A 24355-nucleotide genomic window follows, 5' to 3' on the forward strand; every position below is an offset into this window, starting at 1 on the left:
AGGGTGATAGATAGAGCTTTAATGGACTATGTAGTGGTAAATAGGATTATGATAGGAAGAGTTAAGGATGTACATGTGCTAAGGGGAGAGGGTGGGGGAATATCAGATCATTTTCTGGTGGAAGGTAAGTTGAGAGTGGAGGAGAGATGGAGAAAGAGGAAAGGGACAAAAGGTAGGGAGGTGCTTAGAGTGAACTCTTTAAACGAAGAGGAAAAGGAGAAGGAGTACAAGAAGAAGCTGAAGGAGGAGTGGGAGGGAGTGAAGGATAGAGTAGAGGTAGGTGTGGAGGAATGGGGATGGTTCAAGGAGGGAGTCACAAAGTGTGCAAGGATGGTGTGTGGAACAACAAGGACAGGAGGAAATAGAAGGAAGGGTAGTGAATGGTGGGATGAGGAAATGAAGAAGGTTGTAGAAGAGAAGAAGCGAGCTTACACAGATTGGTTACAAAAAAGGATGAGGGAGTCATATGAGACGTACAAAGAAAAGAAAAGAGAAGTAAAGAAAAAGGTACAGGAGGCAAAGAGGAGAGCAGATGAAAAATGGGGTACGAGTATGACAGAAAATTTTGAAAGTAATAAAAAGATGTTTTGGAAAGAAATTAAGGGAGGAAGAGGAGGCAAATCAAGTAGAGAAGAAAAGGTAAAAGGTGCAGATGGAGAGATGATAATGGAAGAGAAGGCAGTAAGGGGAAGATGGGCAGAGTATTTCAGGGAGTTGCTAAATGTGAAGGAGGATAGGGAGGGAAAGATAGCTGCAGTGGGAAATGCTAAGAAAATGAGAGTGATGAGTGAGGAAAATGGAGGAGAAATAAGGAAGGATGAAGTGAAGGCAGTTGTTAAGATGATGAAAGCAGGTAAGGCACCTGGTCTGGATGGATGCCATGCAGAATGTCTTAAAAAAGGAGGTATAGTGATGGTGGACTGGTTGGTGAGGTTATTTAATGTTTGCTGGAGAGAAGGTAGGGTGCCGGAGGACTGGAGGAGTGCTTGTATAGTTCCACTTTACAAGGGAAAAGGGGACAAGTGTGAATGTAGTAGTTTCAGAGAGATTAGCTTGTTAAGTGTAGTTGGGAAGGCTTATGGGAGGATCTTGAGTGTGAGGGAGTAATTGGTGAGGAACAGTGTGGGTTTAGGACAGGTAGAGGTTGTGTAGATCAGATTTTTGTGGTAAGACAGATATGTGAGAAAGCTTTAGGAAAGGGGAAGGATGTTTTTTGGGCCTTTATGGATCTGGAAAAGGCTTACGACAGGGTAGACAGAAAGGCACTGTGGGAGGTTATGTGGATATACGGGATAGGGGGAAAGCTTCTCGGAGCTGTCAAGAGTTTTTATGAGAGTAGTAGAGCTTGTGTCAGGATTAGAAATGGAGAGAGTGAGTGGTTTGAGGTAAAGGTGGGACTTCTTCAAGGATGCGTTATGTCACCTTGGCTGTTCAGCTTATACATGGATGGGGTAGTGTGAGAGGTAAATGCAAGGGTAGTGGGTCAGGGATTGGAGATGGTTAAAGAAAATGGAGAAAAGTGGGAGGTGAGCCAGCTGTTGTTTGCGGACGACACTGCGCTTGTGGCAGGATCGGAGGAGGGATTGAGGAAGTTGGTGACAGAGTTTGGGAGAGTGTGTGATAGAAGAAAGCTGAAGATAAATGTGGGTAAAAGTAAGGTGATGAGATGTACAAGGGGTGAAAGTGGCAGTAATCTGGAAGTGAGCATTAAGGGAGAGTAACTGGAGGAAGTGGATAGTTTTAGATACTTGGGTGCAAATGTGGCAGGAAAAGGTGGAGTGAAGGTGGAAGTAGAATGTAGATTGAGAGAAGCGAGTAAATGCCTTGGTGGATTAAAAAGTGTAATGAGGAATAGACATTTGGGAATGGATGCTAAGAGGAGACTGTATGAAGGAGTGATTGTGCCAACAGCACTGTATGGAGCAGAAACATGGAACATAAGAGAGGAAGAGAGAAGGAGCTTGAATGTGTTTGAGATGAAGTGTCTGAGAAGTATGATAGGGGTTACTAGGCTAGATAGAGTGAGAAATGAGGAGGTGAGGAGGAGAACAGGGGTGGAAAGGGAGCTGGGAGATAGGGTTGATGAAACAGTATTGGGATGGTTTGGACACATGGAAAGAATGAGTGAAGAAAGACTAGTAAAGGAGGTATGGAAGGCAGATGTGGGGGGAGTGAACATGAGGGGACGTCCTAGGATGAGATGGATGGATGGGGTGAAGGGGGCTTTGGAGAAGAGGGGAATGTCTGTTGAGGAAGGACGGGAGAGGACAGAAGACAGGGGTGAATGGAGAATGGTTGTATATGGAAAATGTTGTGATGCATGAGGTGGAATGGACAGGGGAATGGGGGGTGAGGTAGTGTGTGTGAGCAAAATTTTGACGCAGCCCGAAGGGGATTTCTCCCCGTCTTCTGCTTTATATGGGGGGACGGAGAGGGGGGTCGCTGATTTAATGAAGCGGCCTTGCTGTGGATGTGCTGTGTCTTGCAACACTGCTTCTGACCCAGGGCAGTGGACAGGGTGCAGGGATGACCCGTCATCTAGGAGGTGCTAAGATGGGAGGGAGGGTGGAGGGGTGTGGAGTGTTTTCGGGGATGGAATGGGTGGGAGTGATTTTGTGCCTTTTCCTTTTTGGCTACCTCCCTGGTAAGGGGGAAAAAGCCTTGGTATATGTATGGTATATGTAAGAACAATCAAAGTAGCATTTACATACCTGGATGAAGAAATGGTGAAGAAAATAAAAATCACTTTGATAAGACCAAGATTGAAATATGCAGCAACGATGTGGTCACCAAGTACAAAAAAAATGTATAACAAAACTTGAAAGAATACAAAGAGCAATTACAAATTGGCAACAACACTCACAAAACTATCATATGAAGAGAAACTAGCAAAAATTGAGCTACAGACATTAGAGCAAAGAAGAGAGGAGATTTCATAACTATTTATAGAATCATGAAAGGCATGGAAACTATTGATAGAGAGGATCTAATAAAATGGGATGATAGAAATATAAGACACGGAAAGAAAATCAAGAAAGACAGCTATAGAAGAGATCTGAAAAAGAACAGCTTTCCTCACAGAGTAATAGACATTTGGAACAAGTTAGATGAGAAAGTGGTGTGTGCAAAAACAATACATGAATTTAAAAACAGTTTAGATAAAATGAGATATGAAGACGGGACACCATGAGCATAGCTCCCCTTCCCATAAAATACAACTAGGTAAATACATATGTACACATATATATCATATACGTATATATATCTATATATATATATATCTATAGATATCTATATATATATATATATGTATATATATATATATATATACATATATATATACATATATATATATATATATATACATATCTATATATATATGTGTGTGTGTGTATTTATTGTGTGTGTGTGTGTATTCACTTGGTCTTTGGATCACGTGTTGGACTCGTGATCGACAGCTATTTCCCTCCTGGAAGAGAGCTCAGAGCTCGTAGGTCCGATCTATGGGTAATGCTCTGACCTTGCACACACACACACCCCCAACTCCCCGCCCACGAGAGTCAGAGTAACGACCCGAAGTGCAGTGGTACCGAAATAATTTCGACCCTGGGCAGGATTTGAACCAAGAACTGCGGGCCACTATGGTGGCAGTTCAACGCTCTACCAACTACGCCACCGAGTCGTAGTGTGTGTGTGTATTTACCTAGTTGTATTTTACTGGAAGAGAGCTATGCTCATAGTGACCCGCTTTTGTATCTTTCTGCATCCAGTTTGTTCTTAAAATCTTGGATAGTTTTAGCACTCACTGTTTCCTCATTCAGTTTGCTCCAGATACCTATCACTCTGTGTGTGTGTGTATTTACCTAGTTGCATTTTGCGGGAAAGGATGCTATGCTTGTGGTGTCCCGCCTTTGTATCTCTCAGTGTCTAGTTTGCTTTTAAACTCATGAATGTTTTTTGCACATACTATTTCTTTGTCCAGTTTGTTCCAAGTGTCCACTACTCTATGTGGAAAACTGTTTTTCTTCAGTTCTCTTCTGTATCTATGTTTCTTGATTTTCTTTCCATGTCCTTTTGTGCTTCTCTTGTCCCAGTTTAGTAAGTCCTCTCTATTGAGTATCTCTGTGCCTTTCATGATTCTTTTAGATGGTCAGTAGGTCACCTCTCTCTCTTCTTTGCTCCAGCATCGGTAACTCCAATTTAGCCACTCTCTCTTCATATGATAAGTTTGCAGGTGCAGGTGCCATTTTTGTTGCTGTTCTCTGGATTCTTTCTATTTTCTTTATATTCTTTTTGGTACTGGGTGACCACAATGTCGCCGCATATTCTAGTCTAGGCCTCATCAATGTAACCAATATTTTTTTATCATGTCCTCATCCAAGTATGCAAATGCCACTTTTATTGATCTTAGCAAGTTGTAATACTCCCCGACAATTTTACTAATCTGTTTGTCATAGGACAAGTCGTTTGTGATAATTACACCCAAATCTTTTTCGGATCCTTCCTTCTTTACCTCTTTGGTTCCAATTTTATATTGTCTTGATATTCTGTTTTTGCTTTTTCCAAACTCCATTATGCTATGCTTCTTAGTATTAAAGTCCACTTCCCATTTCTGACTCCAGTTACATACCTTATTTAGGTCTTCCTGCAGTGCTTCACAGTCCTTATCAGCTTCTACTTTCCTTAACAGTTTGGTGTCGTCTGTAAAGAAGCTCATGTAACATTTCACATCCTCATCCATGTCATTCACATGAATAGCAAACATTATTGGTGCCAATATAGATCCTTGTGGTACTCCACTGATCACTTCTTTCCAATCTGAATATATTTCTCTGAGCACTACTCTCATCTTTCTACCAGTCAGGAAGTCCTCTATCAAAAGCTTTTTGCAAGTCCAGGAAGGCACAATCAGCCCATCCATTCCTTTCTTGCACTATGTCTATTAGTCTTGAGTAGAAGCATAATAAGTTTGTGGTGCATGTGTGTGTGTGTGTATTTTACCTAGTTGTATGTGTGTGTGTATGTGTGTGTGTTTACATGTAAACATATAAGGCACAGATGGACAGATATTAACAGAAGGAGAGGCATTAAGAGGAAGGTGAGCAGAGAAATTTAGAGCACTATTGAATGTGGAGGAGGATATGGAGGGATTAATGGTAACATTGGGAGGTGCTATGAAAATCAGTAATGGCAGAGAAAAAGGTTAGAGAAATAAAAAAAGATGAGGTGCAAACAGTTTTGACAATGATGAGAGTAGGTAAAGCACCTGGATTAGATGGGTAACATGCATAGTGTCTGAAGAAGGGAGGTACAATTATTGTGGACTAGCTAGTTAAGTTGTTTAATATGTGTCTGAGGGAGGACAGATTACCGGACGACTGGAGGAGTTCCTGTATAGTTCCATTTTACAAGAAATAAGGGGACCAATTCAAGTCTAGTAGTTTCAGAGGGATCAGTTTGTTGAGTGTAGTTGGGAAAGTATATGGGATGGATTTCATTAAGAAGATTAGGAGAGGAACAGATGTAGTAATTGGTGAGGAACAATGTGGGCTTGGGAAAGGAAGGGGTTCCATGAAACAGATTTTTGTGGAAAGGCACATATGTGAGAAAGCTTTAAGAAAAGGTAAGGTTGTTTTTAGGCTTTTGTAGATTTGGAAAAGGCTTATAAGAGAGTAGACAGGAAGGCATTGTGGGAGGTTTTGCAGATATATTGGATTGGGGGAAAGCGGTTATGGGCTGTCAAGAGTTTTTATGATAGTCAAGCATGTCAGAATTGGAAATGGAAAGAGTGAGTGGTTTGAGGAAAGGTGGACTGTGATAGGGATGTGCCCATGGATGAGGTGGTGCAGGAGGTAAAGGTGAGGGTAGTGGGCAGGGAATTGGAGATGGTTAAAGAAAATAAAGACAAGTGGGACATGAGCAAGTTGTTGTTTGCTTAAAACACTGCTTGTGGAAGGGAGTTAGTGGTGGAGTTTGAGAAGGCATGCAATAAGAGAAAGTTGAAGGTAAATATGGATAGAAGTAAAGTGATAAGATGTACATGGAGAGAGGATGGCAGAGAGTTGGATGTCAGTCTTAAAGAATAGAGGTTGGAGGAAGTGGATAACTTTAGGTATTTGAAGTCACATGTGGCCCTAGGAAAGGGAGGAGGAGGAGTAGTGATGGAGGAAGTAAATGCCTGGGGGGGGGAGAAAAAGTGTCAAGAGAAAAACGCATTTGGGACTGCATGCAAAGAGGACACTGTATGAAAGGGTGATTGTGTTGACAGCACTATATGGGGCAGAAACATGTGTATGTATGTATGTGCATGTATATATATACTGTATATATACTGTATATATATATATATATATATATATATATATGTATATATATATATGTATATATATATATATTATATATATATATATATATATATATGTTGATGAAGGTGGAAAAAGAAGTCACGGGTCTAGTTCCGAGTTCCTGAGTTTATTCCTGACCGGTTTTGCTCTATGCTTCTTCAGAGGAATATATACACCCACCCACCCCAGGATGAAGGAGTAGAGTGTTATATGAATTTCTTTGCAGACAACACAAAAATACTAAAGAAAGTAAGAATGGAGGAGGATTGCAACTCATTACAACAAGACTTGGACAAGATCTGGAAATGGACTCAAAAGTGTGAAGTGAGATTCAATATCAAGAAATGTAGTACAATGGAATTTGGAAAAAGTAAAAACAGAATATCGAGATATTATAAAATTGGTGAAGAAGAGGTAAAAAAAGTAAACTCGGAAAAAGACCTTGGAGTGATGATCAGCAAAGGCATGACACCGGACAAACATATTAAAAAAATAGTTGGAGAATTCTACAATTTATTGAGGTCAATAAAAGTGGTATTTCTCTATTTGGATGAGAAAATGATAAAAAAGAATTTAACTACACTAATAAAGACCAAAACTCAAGTACACAGCAACACTATGGACACCCAGTACCAAAAAGAATATAAAAAAAAAAAATAGAAAGAATACAAAGAGCAACAACAAAACTGGCACCAACTCTCTCCAAAATAACATATGAACAAAGACTGTCCAAATGAGTAAAAGCAGCAACGACTGCAACAGCACTGTAGGAGAAAGGCCAAACGCTGAGTATGGGCTCCAATGTATTTAACATTTCGCCCAGCAGGGCTTCTTCAGAAATAACACAGTGGAGAAACATCTGACTCCTTATATAGCACAAGCTTGCAGGGAGAAACAAACATAAAACTGGTGTAAACAATATGCATAAATTGCTTGTTACATGGTTATCAAAATTACTAAAGGTTTATTTATTGTAAAGAATCCATTGTTTTTATTTATATTATCAACCAGAGATATAAAAGCCAATTCAAAACATCTACATTTCATATTATGGTTTTCATATTCAATAATCTTAGAATCATTCCAGTCAGCAATGTGGCCTGTATCGAATCTATGTCTAATAATGGCATTATTCATATTGTAAGTTTTCATATCATATTTATGTTCCAATATTCTTTTATCAATACCACAGAAACTTTCACCAATGTAGACCTTTTTACAACCTAAACAAGGCACACAGTAAACACCTGCTTGGCGAACATTTTCCCCACTCTTATTTCAGCTTTTTATAAGATTGCCAACTGTTACCGAGCTGGTTTTAACAACATTAACACCAGCCTTGTTTCTCCACTGTGTTATTTCTGAAGAAGCCCTACTGGGCAAAACGTTAAATACATTGGATCCCATACTCTGCATTTGGCCTATCTCTTACAAAGACTGTCCAAATTGGAATTACCAACTCTGGAACAAAGAAGGGAAAGAGGAGACCTACTATCTATAGAATTATGAAAGGAATGGAAATCTTAGATAAGAATGATTTATTGAAGTGGGACAATGGAAAAACAAGAGGACATGAAAAGAAACTCAAAAAAGATAATTACAGAAGAGATTTGAAAAAAATAGCTTCCCAAACAGAATGATAGATGCCTGGAACAAATTAGACAAAGAAACAGTGTGTGCAAACACTATTCAAGATATTAGGAAAAAAATTAATGCTGAGAGATACAAAGACGGGTCACCATGAGCATAGCTTCCTTCCTGTATAATACAACTACGTAAATACACTAGGTAAATACACACATATATATACATATACACATATATATGTAAAAAATATATATATAGTTTATATATGCATATATATATATATATATATATGTATATATATATATACACACACACATATATATATACATATATATATATACACACACACACACATATATTGCTTCTTTTGTAACCTAACATTTTATATTGGACAGATATATCAAAACTAGAAACCTAACATTGTATATAGGACAAATATATCAACTATTGACTTATTCAATGCAGTATAAGTTAATACAAACTTTTAAAGTGAAATAAGAAACTATTTTTAAGGCACTGTTATGCTTTGAAATGCCAATTTTAGCTGGACTTAACAGGTATTATTGTATGAGGTTAGTGGACACCAGGGTTGGCGATTTTTTTATCTTTTTAAAAAATATAAAAAATCTATTTTTTTTTATTTAAATCAGATTTGATTTAAATAGATTTTTTTTATATACATTTTAAATATTGTGGGATTGCTATCTGAGATGCGATCTGATTGCTAAAAGACATTTTTAGCATATGAATATAAGGAGCAGTGTTATATAGACTTGCCACAAGTATACAAGGAATGGTATAAGCCATATGTGAGGACGGTATGCTCAGGTTCACTTGATTCCTCCAAGAGTTTTCTCATCTTGGTGACATTTGCTGCATTGTCTGTCACAACACTTCCAATGTGACAACCAAAATTTTGTTCAGCCTTCTTGATCGAATTTTGTACAAGTTGTAGAAGATATTCAGCAGTGTGAGGTTTCCCTGATTTGTCTATTGTGTCAACCAAATAAATCTGACCAGTGGATGTTGTTAGAGTGACATATTATGGGCTCAATATGGACGTTAGACCACCCATCAATTGAAAGACATACAGTTTCATTATTCAGGTCATCTGCACACTTTTTATATTCCTTTTCATACACAAGATCCAAATACTTATCAGCAATATCTTTTCTGGATGGAGGAATATAACCTGGCCTCAGGTTCTGAACCATCATGAGAAACTGAGGATGCTGAACAAGACGAAATGGTGAATTTGTAGCAAATATAATTCTTGCAACTTCTTTGTCGAGATTTTCCTTTTGAGAGGCTGAAGTTTTGATGATCTGTCCAGAGATGTTGATGACTTTTTTTTTTAGATGAAAATGATTTAGCAGAAGTGGCGCCTGTGGAGGAGTCTTTTTAATGGTGGAGTCAGGTTTGCAGATAATCCAAGTGGACCCAATGATGAAGGGATTGAAGCTGTTGATACAGATCCTGAAATGGAAACAGAAAATTTTAGCCTATTGCATAATTTATAAATGAATAAATAAATGAATGAATACAGTGTGATTTAGGCTACTTTTGAGTAGAGTAGTTATTGTTTTAGATAATGATCATATTCACACAAGCCACTAAATTATTTGGAAATAATTAACAAGATATGAAATAGGTGGGCTTCGAATTCAGCCCACACAGGACTGAGTCCACTTTTAAATTCACTAAAAAGAATGGGTTAGTTGGGTTAGGTTAGGTTAAATCCCTTTGGACTGAATCCTATGTGGGCTGAATTCCAATGGAACCTATGAAATATATTACATAATGTTGAATGAAATGAATAACAATCATCTAGGCCCTAAAGTTAAGTGGATATAGTATATTATAGTGATATATTCATTACCCAAATTTAGAAGTAATGAAGTTGAAGTATCATCTCTTTAGGCCTTCACATTTTTATTGCACATGCTCTCCATTGTTCACCAAATTTATATAGTTGTGTATGAAAAGGGAGAAATGCACACAATATAAGTGAAATTATTTACCTGGGTCATCAATTCCTTCTTCTGTATGCTGTGGCTGATCTTGGTATTTATCTCTGTGAGATTTTAATGTTGAAACAATGCCCTGTAGTTCCTGGCTGCAGTCTTTGCATTTAGCTCGGTACCCTTTGCCATAAGTTGTTGGTAGTTTTTCAAAATAATTCCAGCAGGATCATTTTTTCTGCCTGAAGGAACCACTCTGCCAGCTCCAGAAGACATCCTTCCTGGTTGATTCCAAAGTAGCAACTGACTCAGTGAGAAGCTGCTTACCTAGAACAAGTTTCAACAAGAATCTCCTTGAAACTTTTTGTGGGCTGCACAGTGATATATACATGTAGGCTTATACCGTTCCTTGTATACTTGTGGCAAGTCTATATAACACGGCTCCTTATATTGATATGCTCAAAATGTCCTTTAGTAATCAGATCGCATATCAGATAGCAATCCCACAATATCTAAAATCTAAAAAAAAAAAAAAAAAATCTATTTAAATCAAATAAATCTGATATAGATTTAAAAAAAAAATATTTTTTATATTTTTTAAAATTATGAAAAAAAAAATCGCCAAGCCTGGTGTCCACTAACCTCATACAATAATACCTGTTAAGTCCAGCTAAAATTGGCATTTCAAAGCATAACATTGCCTTAAAAATAGTTTCTTATTTCACTATAAAAGTTTATATTAACTTATACTGCATTGAATAAGTCAATAGTTGATATATTTGTCTTATATACAATGTTAGGTTTCTAGTTTTGATATATCTGTCCAATATAAAATGTTAGGTTACAAAGAAAGCAATGGCCTCTGCTAGCGGACCCAGGGATCTGGGTCTGCATGTGATCTTGAGCCCTACAATGGCATCAAGTGCCAGCTCCTACAAAGGATTACAAAGGCAGAGCATGCTGACAGGAGACCTATTGGTCCATATCTAGGTCAGATGCAAAAAAAAAAAAAAAATCATAATAATAATAAATGAATAAATAAAAACTATAATAAAACTACAAATGGAGATGACGGTGTACGGATTTGAAGATAAGCAGTGGGGGAAAATGATTCTTTCCGACACTCATTTTCAAGCACTACCACATACAGATATTACCAAATCAAAATTAATAATAACTAACGATGGAGCTACTTTTTAAAATTATTTAAAAAACACACTTTTATATTGATTATATTAATTCCATACCATCTTCAAATGTGCTGTGTAATAGTAGTCCTTAACATATATATGTATGTATATATATATATATAAATATATATATATAATATATATATATATATATATATATACATATGTATATATATGCATATATATATGTATATATATACATATATACATATATATATATATATGTATATATACATATATATATGTATATATATATGCAAATATATATATATATGTATATATATATATATATGTATATATACATATATATTATATACATATGTATATATACATATGCAAATATATATATATATATATATATTATATATATATATATATATACACATCTGTATATTTTGATACTTCCCAGGCCAACATTAAGCGAGAAAGTGTCTGACAACCTTAAAAGAATAACATTTTCTATTAGCCTGTAGCATAAGGGTAAATAAACATTTTTGAACTTTTTTTTCTACACACCCATTTGAACACCTGATATGTCAGTTATTTTGCTTCAGAACACATTATAAGATTTTTTTTATCATTAACCAAGAAAAAAACAGAAAATTATTTTAAATTAACAAAGTATACTCCATTGCATTCTTGAGTACTTTATTTGATACCTGTTGTGTTAATAGAGGATTCAAAGTCTGAGCAATTCATATGAATAAGAAATATAAATAATTTTCTAACACATTACATATATATGATTTGTATGAAAACTAACTAGCATCGAATAAATAAAAATTTGCTTATAAAGCCTAAAATTCTTTGTCTACATCAAGACTATGAATCAAGTAAATATAAACTTATAATGAATTAATGAAATACAAATAAATCTAACATTTGGTAAAATTTTAGAAGTGCACAGCTTTGTGATATAGCAAGAGAAAATGATTAATTTTGTGAATTATAATACAAGATAAGAGGGAGGGAGGAGGGTGGAGGGGAGTGGAATATATAGGAAATGGAATGGGTGGAAGTGGTTTCTATGCCTTTTTCTTTGTGGCTACCCCCCATGTAGGGGGAAAAAGCCTTTGGTATATGTATGTATAATACATCAACGTAATATGCAATTTTCTTGGCAGAAATCAATAACAAAAAGTTGCTAAAACCAATTTACTAATGAAATAATGGTGGTTGAATGATATGCCGTATTTCTTCTGATAGATGCCAAGGTAAGTATTGTGAGGATGATAAATTAATCTATTCTAACCTAAGCTAATCTAACCTACATAACCTAACCTATATTTAGTAATTCAGTACCTCAAATTCTAGAGATCATGCAGGTCATTGTCATGGATGCTGACAGCCTAATTATTATTTTACCTCGGGCGATAAACAGACGATGGCAGAACCCCATGTTCTTTCATAATATCCATGGAAGCCCTATTGTCTTTGTAACAGCGCTTATTAATGTCACCTGGAGTGGGAGAACACCTGGTCCACGATGTGAAAGCTATCGTCTAACCGACAGTGACTAGACTGGACAGACATGTCATCTTGAATGTATCCTAGCAGCTTCATTCGATAGTTGTAGCCAGGCATTTAATTTATTTCTGCCAAGGTAATTGCATATTACATTCATATATTATAATTCATAAAATCAATATCTAATTTTCTAATGCTAAATTGCATACATGTGCACAACCAAAAAAAATACCTAACATTTCACATTTGACTCAGTGAAGAAGTTTTAACTTAAATGTGATAAGTTGTAATGAGACATCACCTAAAAGTGGTATATTAGAATGCAACCAAAATGTCCCGAATCTAGGCCATTTGGGCCATAGATGTTTCTGCACCCTAGGACATTTGGGCTGGTGCATGAACATAAGTTCACAATACAAAATTGCAAAAACAAAATTAGAATTGATATGAGTTATTTCACATTCATAAAAAAGAAATGTACCAGGTACATTGGGCCTTTGCGTACCTATGAAGTAGGCAATCTATCACAATTTTGTTCACTTCATATTTAAAAGATTAGATTTTTTATGTCAGTACATATTTATTAATCAAAAATAACAATAAAAGTATATAAACCATAAAATACCTGATAATAACATGATAAATAGGCACACTGGGTCCCCCCAAGGTACCACACAATGTACCAAGCTGATTGGGTTTTTACCTAAGCCAACTACATATTTGTAAGTTGATACCTTAAGGAAGTCAATACACATTTATCAATCAAAAACAAAAATATTCAAGGTATGTAGCAGCCATAGCCGATAGTTTTTTTCTAAAGAATAGTTCCACAAGAACTTCCTACATTATACATAAACATTAACTAAGATTCATTTGGCCCAGTAAAGATAATTTATTGCACATGCAGTACGCTCATGGTAAAATCAGTGTCAATACAAACCTGTTACTGATACTGTAAATCAAGTTCAGCTTGGTTATTACTACAATTTGAATTTGTTTACCAACACAATAGTGTAACTCAGAGAAGGTTCAGTAGGTGGGTTCAGGTTCATCATAGAAGATGTGTTTTAAGGGGTAACTTAATCAAATAATACTAACTTCCACTAAACTTGAGGTCTTAAAAATCTGTCAATTAATCAGAATTATTTAGTAAAATCTGACAACCTAAAATGAGCCACAAAATATTTAGATCTTTTACTTGATCTATATAGGTGGCATCACTGGACCATGACAACTGATTGAACAGCTGCCAGTTCGAGATTTTTTCGGACAAATTGTAAACATCTGCTAAGAAGGGGTATATAGCATATTTTATTTATTCATTTTTTTAAACATTAAGAAACAAAACCTGTTTCACCTAGATTTACTCTAAGGTACATTATTCCATATGTATGTTTACTGTATGTCTGTTTTGGAACTATGCTCATAGGATACAGTCTCCACTTAAACTTTACCTTAAATGAATTTCCTGTATGTTGTTGGCTTAAATTATTTCTTATCCTTTATTCCACTCCCAGACGTACATTGTTTTATATCAATTCATTCTATGATGATGATGATTTATGAGTTTTTTGGCCGACGGCCAGGCACAGGGACCAAAATGATCATTCAGCGCCACAATGAATTTATGAAAATTGAAATTAGTGAGATGTTAATGGAATGAATTTAAAATAAAGATAAGTTGCATAGTAAGACTATGCATATGAATAAAAATCAAAATGAATTTAAAAATTTGAATGAATAAAAACCAAAATGAATTTAAAAATTTGAATGAATAAAAACCAAAATGAATTTAAAAATTTGAATGGATAAAAACCAAAATGAATTTACAAATTTGAAAAAATTAAATTCATATATATGATGATAATGAATTAACGAATACATAAAATAAAGTAAGATCTAAATAATATTTACATAAAAGTTGGAGCTTATAAAACAAATTAATTTCTTTTAAAAATTTAACTAGTTCAGCTACATCTGCGTCATCTCCTTAAAGATTTGGCATGGGTTTGCCAGCAAGTCCATATTTACGTCGAGCTCTAGCATACAACTGACAGTGCATCAGAATGTGACCAATTGTCAGAGGACTGCCACAATCACACTCGGGTGCATCTGATCCTTCTAACAGGAACTTATGTGTCAGATTGGTATGACCCATTCTCAACCTACTTAGGACTATTTCAGTTCTCCTATCAGCATGGAACACAGAAGGCCAGTATGATGTGTTAGGCCTAATGCTTTTATATTTCCTGTTAGTGGAAAGAAGAGGATCAGACCAACGGTCCTGCCACTTCTGTCTGATGCAAGACTTGATAGGTTTATACAGATCAGAATGGGGCAATTTTCGCACATCAATTCTGCTTTTCTTACTAGCTTCCTTAGCTTCTTCATCAGCCATTTCATTCCCTCTTATTCCCACATGGGAAGGGATCCAGCAAAAACACACAGATTTATGACGGGAGTGAATGAATTGTAGCCACTCTTGTGCTTTTTGTCCTAGCGGGTGGGAAGTATTGAACTGGCATACAACATCTATGGCACTTTTTGAATCTGTATATATAACAAATTTCTTAGCTTTGGTTAATGAAGCTTCTTTTAAGGCATGGACAATTCCTGTTAGTTCAGCTGTGACTGACGACGCTGCATTGGACAGCCGTCCCAATCTCGAGTGGTCTCTGGTGACAACTGCACAGCCAACACCTTCATTCGATTTAGAGCCATCGGTAAAAAATTTAAAATCTTTGACATGCTGTCGGTCATGTTCTAAGAACTTTGCTCGAACCACTTCTGGAGGAGAATTCTTTTTGACAATATTAACTGAGCAGCGTTCAACTTCTGGTACCAGCCATGGAGGGTTGTCTGGATATTTAATAGGTAAAATATGTTCATCAAGTAAACTGCTATTTCCCAGTTGATCTTTAGAACGAACATGGAGAGGCTTTGTATTAGCTCTATAGTTCACTGACAGGTTCTGATTTATCAGTTTTAAGGTTGGATTCTCTGGAGAACTTTTAATTCTTACTAGATATCGTAGACCTAGCTCCTCCCGACGAAGGTCTAAAGGAAGCTGATGACAGTCTACATAAATACTCTCCACAGGAGATGTTCTGAATGCTCCAGAGCAGATCCTTAAACCCATATTGTGAATAACATCCAGTTCCTTCAGTCTTGTTTTACATGCTGAAGAATATATTTGGCAACCATAATCCAACTTAGAGCGACATAAAGCATCATAAAGACGCAGTAATGATTTTTTATCTGCCCCCCAATCAAAACTGGACACGACTTTCAAAATATCCAAAGATTTTCTTACTTTTCGCTTCAAGTTATCTATATGACTTTCCCAAGTTAGTTTTTTTGTCAAATGTTAACCCTAAAAATTTAACTTCATCCTCATAAGGTAAAATTTCCCCATTTAAAATCAGATTTGGAACTTCCTCCTGACGTCTACCTCTGGTAAAACGTACTGCCACAGTCTTGGTGGTAGAAAATTTAAGACCATTATTCAAAGCCCATTTTGATGTATTATTTATAGATCTTTGTAGGTCTTGACATGCAGAAAGGGCATCATATGATGAAACATATATGACAAAGTCATCAACATATAATGACCCTTTAACTCGGGGGCCAAGTGTGTTCATTATTCCATTTATAGCAACAGCAAAACAAGTAACGCTTAAAACGCTACCTTGTGGGACCCCTTCCTCTTGACAAAAGGAAGATGATAAAGTGTTTCCCACTCGTACTTTGAGATACCGATTAGATAAAAAGGAACTTAAAAATCTCAACATATTTCCCCTTACACCCATTTTATAAAACTTTTTAAGTATACCATGTCGCCAAGTGGTGTCACAAGCCTTCTCCATATCAAAAAACACTCCAATAGTTTGTTTGCTTGTAGCAAAACCTTGTTGGATCTCATTAGAGAGTTTTAAAAGAGGATCCAGGGTACTTCGGTTTTTTCGGAATCCGTATTGATGGGGAGAAAGTAAATTCTTAGATTCCAAGTACCATACCAGACGAGTGTTTATCATTTTTTCCATTAATCTACATACGCAGCTAGTCAGTGCTATAGGTCGATAGCTGGTTGGTTGAAAGGGGTCTTTGAAAGGTTTTTGAACTGGAATGACGATGGAAATTTTCCAGCTCCTAGGTAAAGCCCCTGTTTTCCATATTTTATTGATGATTTTTAAGAGAAAGAGCTTAGCTTCAGCAGGGAGTTGGCGTATCATCGAGTACAAAATTCTATCCTCTCCAGGAGACGTGTCTTCAGTTGAAGACAACGCACTATGCAGTTCTTCTAGAGAGAACTCTGTATTATACTCTTCAGAAGAGTTGGATGCGAAATTTATGGTAGCTTGAAAATTTCTTATTTGTTGGAATTCTTCTGAATAATTGTTTGGACTCGAGACATCTGAGAAATGTTTCCCTAGAGTGTTCGCTACCTCACCAGGGTCAGTGAGATTGTTGTTTATTTTCAAAGTTGGAAGAGGTGAAGGTATAAATTTTCCACTAAGTTTGCGAATCTTTCTCCAAACAAATCGAGATGGTGTTTTTGAAGATATTCCATTGATATAATATAACCAGGATTCTCTCTTAGCTTTTCTATAATATCGGCGTTTCTTAGCCAATGCACGCTGATAAATTATCTTGGATGTTTGAGATCCAGTGGTTTTATACCTCCTATAACATTTTCTTGTTATCTTACGAAAAACATTACATTTCTTGTCCCACCAAGGAACTGCAGGCCTTCGGGGTTGGTTTCCTGTTTGAGGTATTGATTCTTCAGCACTATTTAAGATTTTCTCTGATAGGTATGAATAAGCCTCCAAATGAGAGTCAAAAGAATCAAATTCCCTATCTATTTGTAAAACCTGCCTATACTTATTCCAGTCTGCCTCCTTCTCTTTCCACTTGGGTGGAGAGCAAGTAGGGATATTTTCTATATATTTCAAATGTATAGGGTAATGATCGCTGCCATGCAAATAATTGTCAACTGACCAATTAAAATCCATAGCAATATTCGATGAGCTTATGCTTAGATCAATGGCTGAATATGTATTAGTATGGATATTATGATAGGTCATTGATCCATCATTATAAAGGATAATGTCATTTGCATTCAAAATGTTTTCAACAATGTTGCCATACATATCTCGATCATTTCCACCCCATAGTGGATTGTGCGCATTAAAATCTCCTAATATTAAGAATGGAGGAGGAAGCTGATTAATAAGGTTCTGTAGATCTACATTAGTGAAACCAGCTGCACCAGGCAGATAGATGGAACAAACAGTAATTGATTTTCCCAATATAGCTTTAATCTCACAACTGCATGCTGAATGCCTTTATTTATTATAATTGCAGCTCCTCCATGTGCCCTGTCTCCAGGAGGAGGAGTGGAGGTGTAAATATTGTAATTCAACCCAGGATTAATAGATGTATTTCCAAGTTTTGTTTCCTGGAGGCAAATGATACCTGGATTACTATCCTTCATCAGCACTTTCAATTCCTCTGCTCGAGTACGAAGACCCAGGCAGTTCCATTGGAGGATGTTGAAGGTGAAAATAATTTATTTTTCTTGGATCCAGCCAAATTATCTTTGGACTGGAATTCTGGGGTATTTTTATTAAAAGACTTGAAGTTGTGATTTAGTCTCTTTACCTTGGAGCCCTGATCTTTACTTTTAGAATCAGGCGATAATGTCTTTCTCTTTATGTCTTGTTTATTCTTTTGAGGGTTAGATTTTTCATTTTTCTTTCCTTTCAATTCAGAGGTCTAACCCCGGAATTACTGTCAGTAGAAATCTCCATTTCAGAAGAGCCCAAAGGTTTAATACTGTTTTTGAAATGTGATGTTCCACTCTGCATTTGATTAGAGTTGTCTGCACCTACCAAATTCAATTCACAGCACGAGCTGGATGATGCCATATCTTTAAAAGGTGTAGTAGAATGTGATGGTCCAAAAGGATCATGGGCGGTAAACTTATTAGATGTTTCTAATACAAAATTTTGAGGAGAAGCTGGTCTACCTTTCTTTGGTCTAGGGGGGGGTCCAGAATCCATCTTTGGATTTCGAGATGTTGGTTTTTTGCTTGACTGAAGGTGAGGAGGTTGTTGGAAGGACACTAGGCTTGGAAGAGGTGGTGGGTAGAACTACAATTGTGTTCTCGCTATGAACTGTAGAGGTGTTGTCTAATGAAACAGGGGCATCCCTTTTATTCATTCCAGATTGAACGTTAGGATCATTGTTAGACTTCTTGGCAGCATCTGCGTAGGTAAATAGTGGATTTTTGTTTCTTTTAAGTTTATATTTAGCAGCTGCAAAACTGATGTGCTCATTGGCTGCTGTTTCTAGCACTTCACCTTCAAATTTGTAGATTGGGCAGTGACGCCAATTTGGTGAATGGCCACCTCTACAATGAAAACAGAACCTTTCTTTTTCACAAGTTTCACCTAGTGCATGCATACCTGAACATATATAACATCGTGCATTGTTAGGACATTTTTCCTTAATGTGACCAAAGTCAAAGCAATGATGACATTGCATAGGTCGTGCTTTAAATTTCTTAACTTGTAAATTTAAACGACTAATCTTTACATAGTCTGGAAGGTAAGGTGAATGAAAAGTGAGCTGTATGGCACCATTAATTCCTTTAAGTTTTTTTACAGCTAATATAATATCAGGACATCGTCTAAGGATCTCTTCTTCATCAAAGTCACACAAATCTTTGCAGTATACAACCCCTCTAGCGGTGTTAAATGATCTATGAGGGGTTATGACCTCTACAACATTGCTAGGTTGATCTTTAAAAGATGATAATAAAATAGCCTGACTTTTGCTGACTGCCTTAATTAATATTTTCTTTCCATACTTTTTTATATTTCCATCTGGAATGGATCCTACAAATTCTTCCAGATTCTCCCAGGCCTTTATTAGATTACTTTGTCCCTCTTTATATGTAGCGATATGCCAAATGGGAATTTGCATTTTCCTGTTCTTTGGATCTTTGCCATTTGGTTCAGAAATTTTAGGAATAAAATCACCATCTTCATCATCAATATTTCTAACATCCAGTAATTTAGATTGTCTTGAGAATATAAGGTCTTCATCTTCCTTTTTCTTTATATATTCAATTACTTCTTGGGCTGAAAAAGCCTTTTCATATGTAATATAGAGATTAAAAAACTGCTCATTACAAGAAACCTTTAACTTCATTCGTTCTACAGGTCCAAAATTCTTTGCTGTCTCATAACAAACTTTATAATTTAAGTCTAAACCAACACTAGGGCTGAATATGACTCTTAAATTTTCGTTTACATTTTTGACACCTGTTTTGTCATCCTGGTGTCCCGGTGAGGACTTTTCTTTATTTCTATTTTTCCGCTGTGGTTTAGCGGAATAGGGTTCCAGTGTGATGAAAGACTGTGGGCTTTCATCTCTAGAACCAGTAGAGGCCTTGCTCATATCCTTGGTCATGCATAGGTCGTCAGCGTTGGGAGAGTTCTCTCCTAAGGGTTTGTCTTGACCGCAGTGAGGGTGACCTTACTGGGGGCGGTTCCCCAGTCAGGTGGTTTTGAGGCAAACTATGTTTGGGGCACCTTTTCTAGCCCCCTCTCCATGTGGGGTGAGCAGAGTGGATCCTGAGTAGGGCTGCTCAGTCATGTGGGTAGCTACCGAACCGTGCTGTTGCCTCGATCCCAATACGAGAGCGATTTATCTTGCCCACACCGCCTATGTGTAGTTCGTGACTAGAGGCTTCCAGAGATCACCTTCTCCTGCCCCCATCGTCACTAGCCATCGCCATAGGGCTTTCTTTTGCCGCTACTGAGAGGGGCGGCTGAAAATTAGGTCGGAGGGATGGAACAGCAAGCGGAAGAGAAGAGAAGAGTGGAAAAGTAAGTTTAAGAGGAAGACCTGTGTGGGGAAACAAGAGCCCCGCCCGGGGATCGGCATTAGTCGCCTCTTACGACACGCAGCCGACGTGGCGGGGGCTATATTCTATATTACACCCCCTAGCCCCAGGGGGTAATTCATTCTATGTATATTTCTTTGTCGTTGCAGTAAAGTTGATTTTACTTGGGGTAGATTACGTATATGTAGGTGTGGAGTTGGAGTCTTTACATCGGCAGTTCCTCGAGGATACTTTGTTTTTCTTTATATCTTACCGTAGAGTTTGTTTTCTTGTGTTTCTTTCTATCCACATTTCATATAATGTTTCTTTGTGTTCTACAAATTGTTTTTCTTGGTTTGTGATTCCGGGTGCCATTAATGATCTGTCAGAAAGACTTCATAGAGGCCAAATGTAGTTGCCTGCGTCATGAGATTATTTCTAAATTAGTGGCACTTCACTCAAAGAATCTCAGTCGATCCTGCGTATTCGGTTAGCAGCCCTGCTCACCCTTCTCCCGCTGAGCTGGCTGAAACCTCAAGTCTCCTTGAAATATATAGATAATTCTTCACGTAGCTCAGTGACTATACAAGTTACACGAGTTTAATGTACATCTAGGGATGAAACAGTCCTTGTTCACCTATTTCAAACCTTTTCATCTCGATAGTGCAAAGGAAGTAATTGTAGTGAGTATAAGATAAGGAATACAAGTTTAATGTTTATGTAGCATTTTACTTATTATCGCTGTGTCCAATCATTATGAGGCTGGTTGTAAAATTTAAGATGTCTTCTGTGATATAAAATAGTTATGAATATGACTTTGCTCTCACATATCCCATAAAGTGACACATAAAAGAGAAAATGAAAAGTTTATATGATTATCTTTTGATATTGGACGGGTGGTGGGAAGCACAGCGTCTTGCTCCCTCCCTCCACCCCAATCAATCTCATGAGTCAAAATTGAACATGACTTGAGTACATACCGCTCATGGTTTTTAGCATCCCGATTAGTTTATGGCCTTCATCATCTCATATTCATTATCTTCATGAATCTTTGAATACAGTTGTACCAATTTATATGATCGGAAGAGTGACACTTAGATTAGAAATTGAAATACTTAGATATGAAAAAGTTCGAACTTTTTATATTTATATATAGGTGTATCGATACACGAACAAAGCATGCAGAAAATAGTAACACTTTACAAACTTTAGGCAATTTCTTTTTGAAATGCAAATTTACAAATAAATTCATCTTACCTATTGTACTTTGAACATTGAGATGATAAAGGTTGGCAAAGTACGCATACGAAATATGATACCCCTGTCACCTCTAAATTATGATAATTGTTTAAAACTTATATTCATTACAATTAATTTTGAACTACTAGTTATCAGTTCTCTTCTCTCTACAGAGGATTTATTTGCTTGGATCTAAGGTATTCGAACATCTAAACAGTCGATTTATAATGTTAATTTGTTAATGCTTGAAGTTAACATTGCATAAGTTGTTTGCAAGGCAATTTGTATTTTTCTTTTTCCTAATGCTGGTGAAAATGCCTTTAATGATTGAATAAACTGTTTGATTAGTCTTTGGGGCTTGTTCGAGCGATGCGTCGATGCAATTTTCCATCCGGTCAGCGGAGTTGTGCTGCCAGGTGCGGGGTAACTGCCCTGTTTTAGGATAATTTGAGAACTATCAGGGTAATAAAAAGGCAGAATATGAAAAAAACTCAGAATTTTAGGTCTATTTTACCTCTCCAAAACTCACAGAATTTTAGCTATTTCCTCGAAAGAGAGCAACGGATGAGGGATTCTGCAGTGGGGTCCTTTTCAACTTCGTCAAGAACTAGCAAAGGTGAAAGTCGGAGACCCGGCTAATTTTTTTCCCGTAGAAGATATGTACTTGCGTGGTCGGTTAAGTGCACCACCCAACACAAGCCACTCAGGCTGAGATGTCTTGGTTTTTATATTGAGAAAGCATCGCAGCTTCTACAGGGCAGTAGCCTCTAGGTGGGGGGGGGGGGACTGCCCCCCCCCCCTCCACCTTGCATTTTTACATTTTTTAGCTTCCACATTTTCTGGTAACTATCCCACCAATATATTCCTCCCGCAAACTACATGAGGTCCCTTCACGGGGTACCATTAGATCAATGTATTTGGAGGAAGATCCCTCGAGAGGGATTATAAATGTATAATATATGAGACATCACAAAACATGTGTATGGTAAAAAAAAAAAATCTCACATATGAAGACCATAGTCCCCCCCCTCCTCAAATTATTCAAATGTTTGACCGCTAACTAAACCTCACTAATCCTCAGCCAGTGACCAACATATGCTGCACCAGACAATCTCAGTACAATGTTCCAATATCCCTGACACTCTTTGTGGCCTCAGTGGTCACGGAGTCCTCTTTGGGTGGCCAGATGGCACGCCGACTGCTCTGAGGATGGATGGATGCTGGGATGGAGCCTCCCTTGAAACGAACTGAAACAAATGATTTTTCCATAAGGCTAACCCCAAACCAGTGAGCTCTCTCGTTCCTGGCCGCTGTCTTTGTGACCAGGTCCCCGACCCCGCCCGCCCCCTCCCTCCCGCCAACCAACCGGAATCAGGGCCGGCGCCAGGAATTGTGGGGCCTCTTTCTTCTCTTTACTGCCTCCCTCCCCTTTCCCTGGCATTTGGGCCAGCCTTGTTCTGCACAATTGTAATCCAACTGACTCATTGTCTGAATCTCTCAAAGCATTGGATCCTCGCTGTGTTTTCTTACAAAGGATTACAAAGGCGGAGCATGCCGACAGGAGACCTTTTGGTCCATATCTAGGTCAGATGCGAAAAATCATAATAATGATAGATAAATAAACAGATAAATATATAAATAAATAAATAAGAAATATAATAATGTAAATAATAAGTAAAATACATAAATAAATGCATAGGTAAAGTTGAATAATAAACAAACAGGTAAATAGTAAAAAATCATAAATTGACATACAATTGATAATAAATGTGAATAAAGCAAATGATAATAAACAAACAATAACAAAACAAATAATATAGAATAAATGATATTACAGCATTTTGCTTAGGGGTTCATCTAAATGATTTTTAAAGCTTCGAACTGAACTACATTGCAATGCCTCTGCAGGAAGTTTATTCCATTCATTAATTACACGGTTGGCAAAGTTGTTTCTACCCACTTCCAAACTGAATCTATTTCCGGACAGTTTGAGACCATCGTTTCTTGTCTGATTCTCATGCAGTGTGAACATTTTGTCACTTTTGATGTTGTCAATTCCCTTTAGAATCTTAAAAACCTGTATCAAGTCACCTCTGAGTCTACGCTTTTATTTAGGGTAACTATCCCTTCCATTGTCCTGTTAGCATCAAAGTTTCCAAATCTTCTCCCTGAGAATGACTTTTACATCCCTGACACCGACTGACAAGTGAGTGGCATTTACTACGAAACACAGAAATGGTTGTTCAGATCGACACTAGTGTCTGGAAATTCGGGTGGAAGTAAAGAGTATGAACGTAGATGATGTCACACCCCTGTTTCCATAGGTGGGGAACTTCAAGACAGAACTGTTATGCTTGTCTCATTCAAGCGTCTGTAGTTTTTCATTTCAATCAATCTTTTGAAAACAAGGTAAGAGAACACTTGAAAATTCAACATAGGACAAGTTCGGAAACAAATCAAGACTCATGAATGTGATGACGGAGCGCGTTGTTGTTGTTGTTTTTTATGCTAGGCGCTAACTTTTATATTCGCTACTGCAACGCTAGACGAGAATATGCTTGACTATATGGTAGCGCCAATCAAACGCTGCGAATTCATTATTTTGGTCGCTAGCGAATTAAGACGCTTACCTCGGTATTATTGGGAGGGGGGGTGGAATCACATAATTTCCTC

General features: G+C 37.1%; 3 protein-coding genes across 4 annotated transcripts in view; all 3 read right to left on the reverse strand.

The window, feature by feature from the left end:
• LOC143031961 (BTB/POZ domain-containing protein 6-like) overlaps positions 1 to 13793 on the reverse strand; it is a 36966-nt gene extending 23173 nt beyond the window's left edge. The window contains exon 1 of one of the 2 annotated variants that reach the window (XM_076196361.1): positions 13648 to 13793. The gene's annotated coding sequence lies outside the window, so the exon portion shown is untranslated. The other variant, XM_076196360.1, reaches the window with a different exon arrangement.
• Positions 13794 to 14539: 746 nt separating this feature from the next.
• LOC143030479 (uncharacterized) lies at positions 14540 to 15688 on the reverse strand. The gene has a single exon (XM_076193629.1). The coding sequence runs from the start codon at positions 15686 to 15688 to the stop codon at positions 14540 to 14542; it is 1149 nt and encodes a 382-aa protein (XP_076049744.1).
• A 2687-nt stretch (positions 15689 to 18375) lies between these two features.
• On the reverse strand, positions 18376 to 23018 carry LOC143031959 (uncharacterized). The gene is made up of 2 exons (XM_076196356.1): positions 22488 to 23018; positions 18376 to 22399 (listed from the first exon to the last, which is right to left on the reverse strand). The coding sequence occupies exon 2, from the start codon at positions 20026 to 20028 to the stop codon at positions 18592 to 18594; it is 1437 nt and encodes a 478-aa protein (XP_076052471.1). The 5' UTR covers positions 20029 to 22399; positions 22488 to 23018; the 3' UTR covers positions 18376 to 18591.
• Between the last annotated feature and the right edge of the window lie 1337 nt (positions 23019 to 24355).

The sequence above is a fragment of the Oratosquilla oratoria genome, chromosome 12, assembly GCF_046742065.1.
Source record: "Oratosquilla oratoria isolate Oo_2021 chromosome 12, ASM4674206v1, whole genome shotgun sequence".
Classification (NCBI taxonomy): domain Eukaryota; kingdom Metazoa; phylum Arthropoda; class Malacostraca; order Stomatopoda; family Squillidae; genus Oratosquilla; species Oratosquilla oratoria.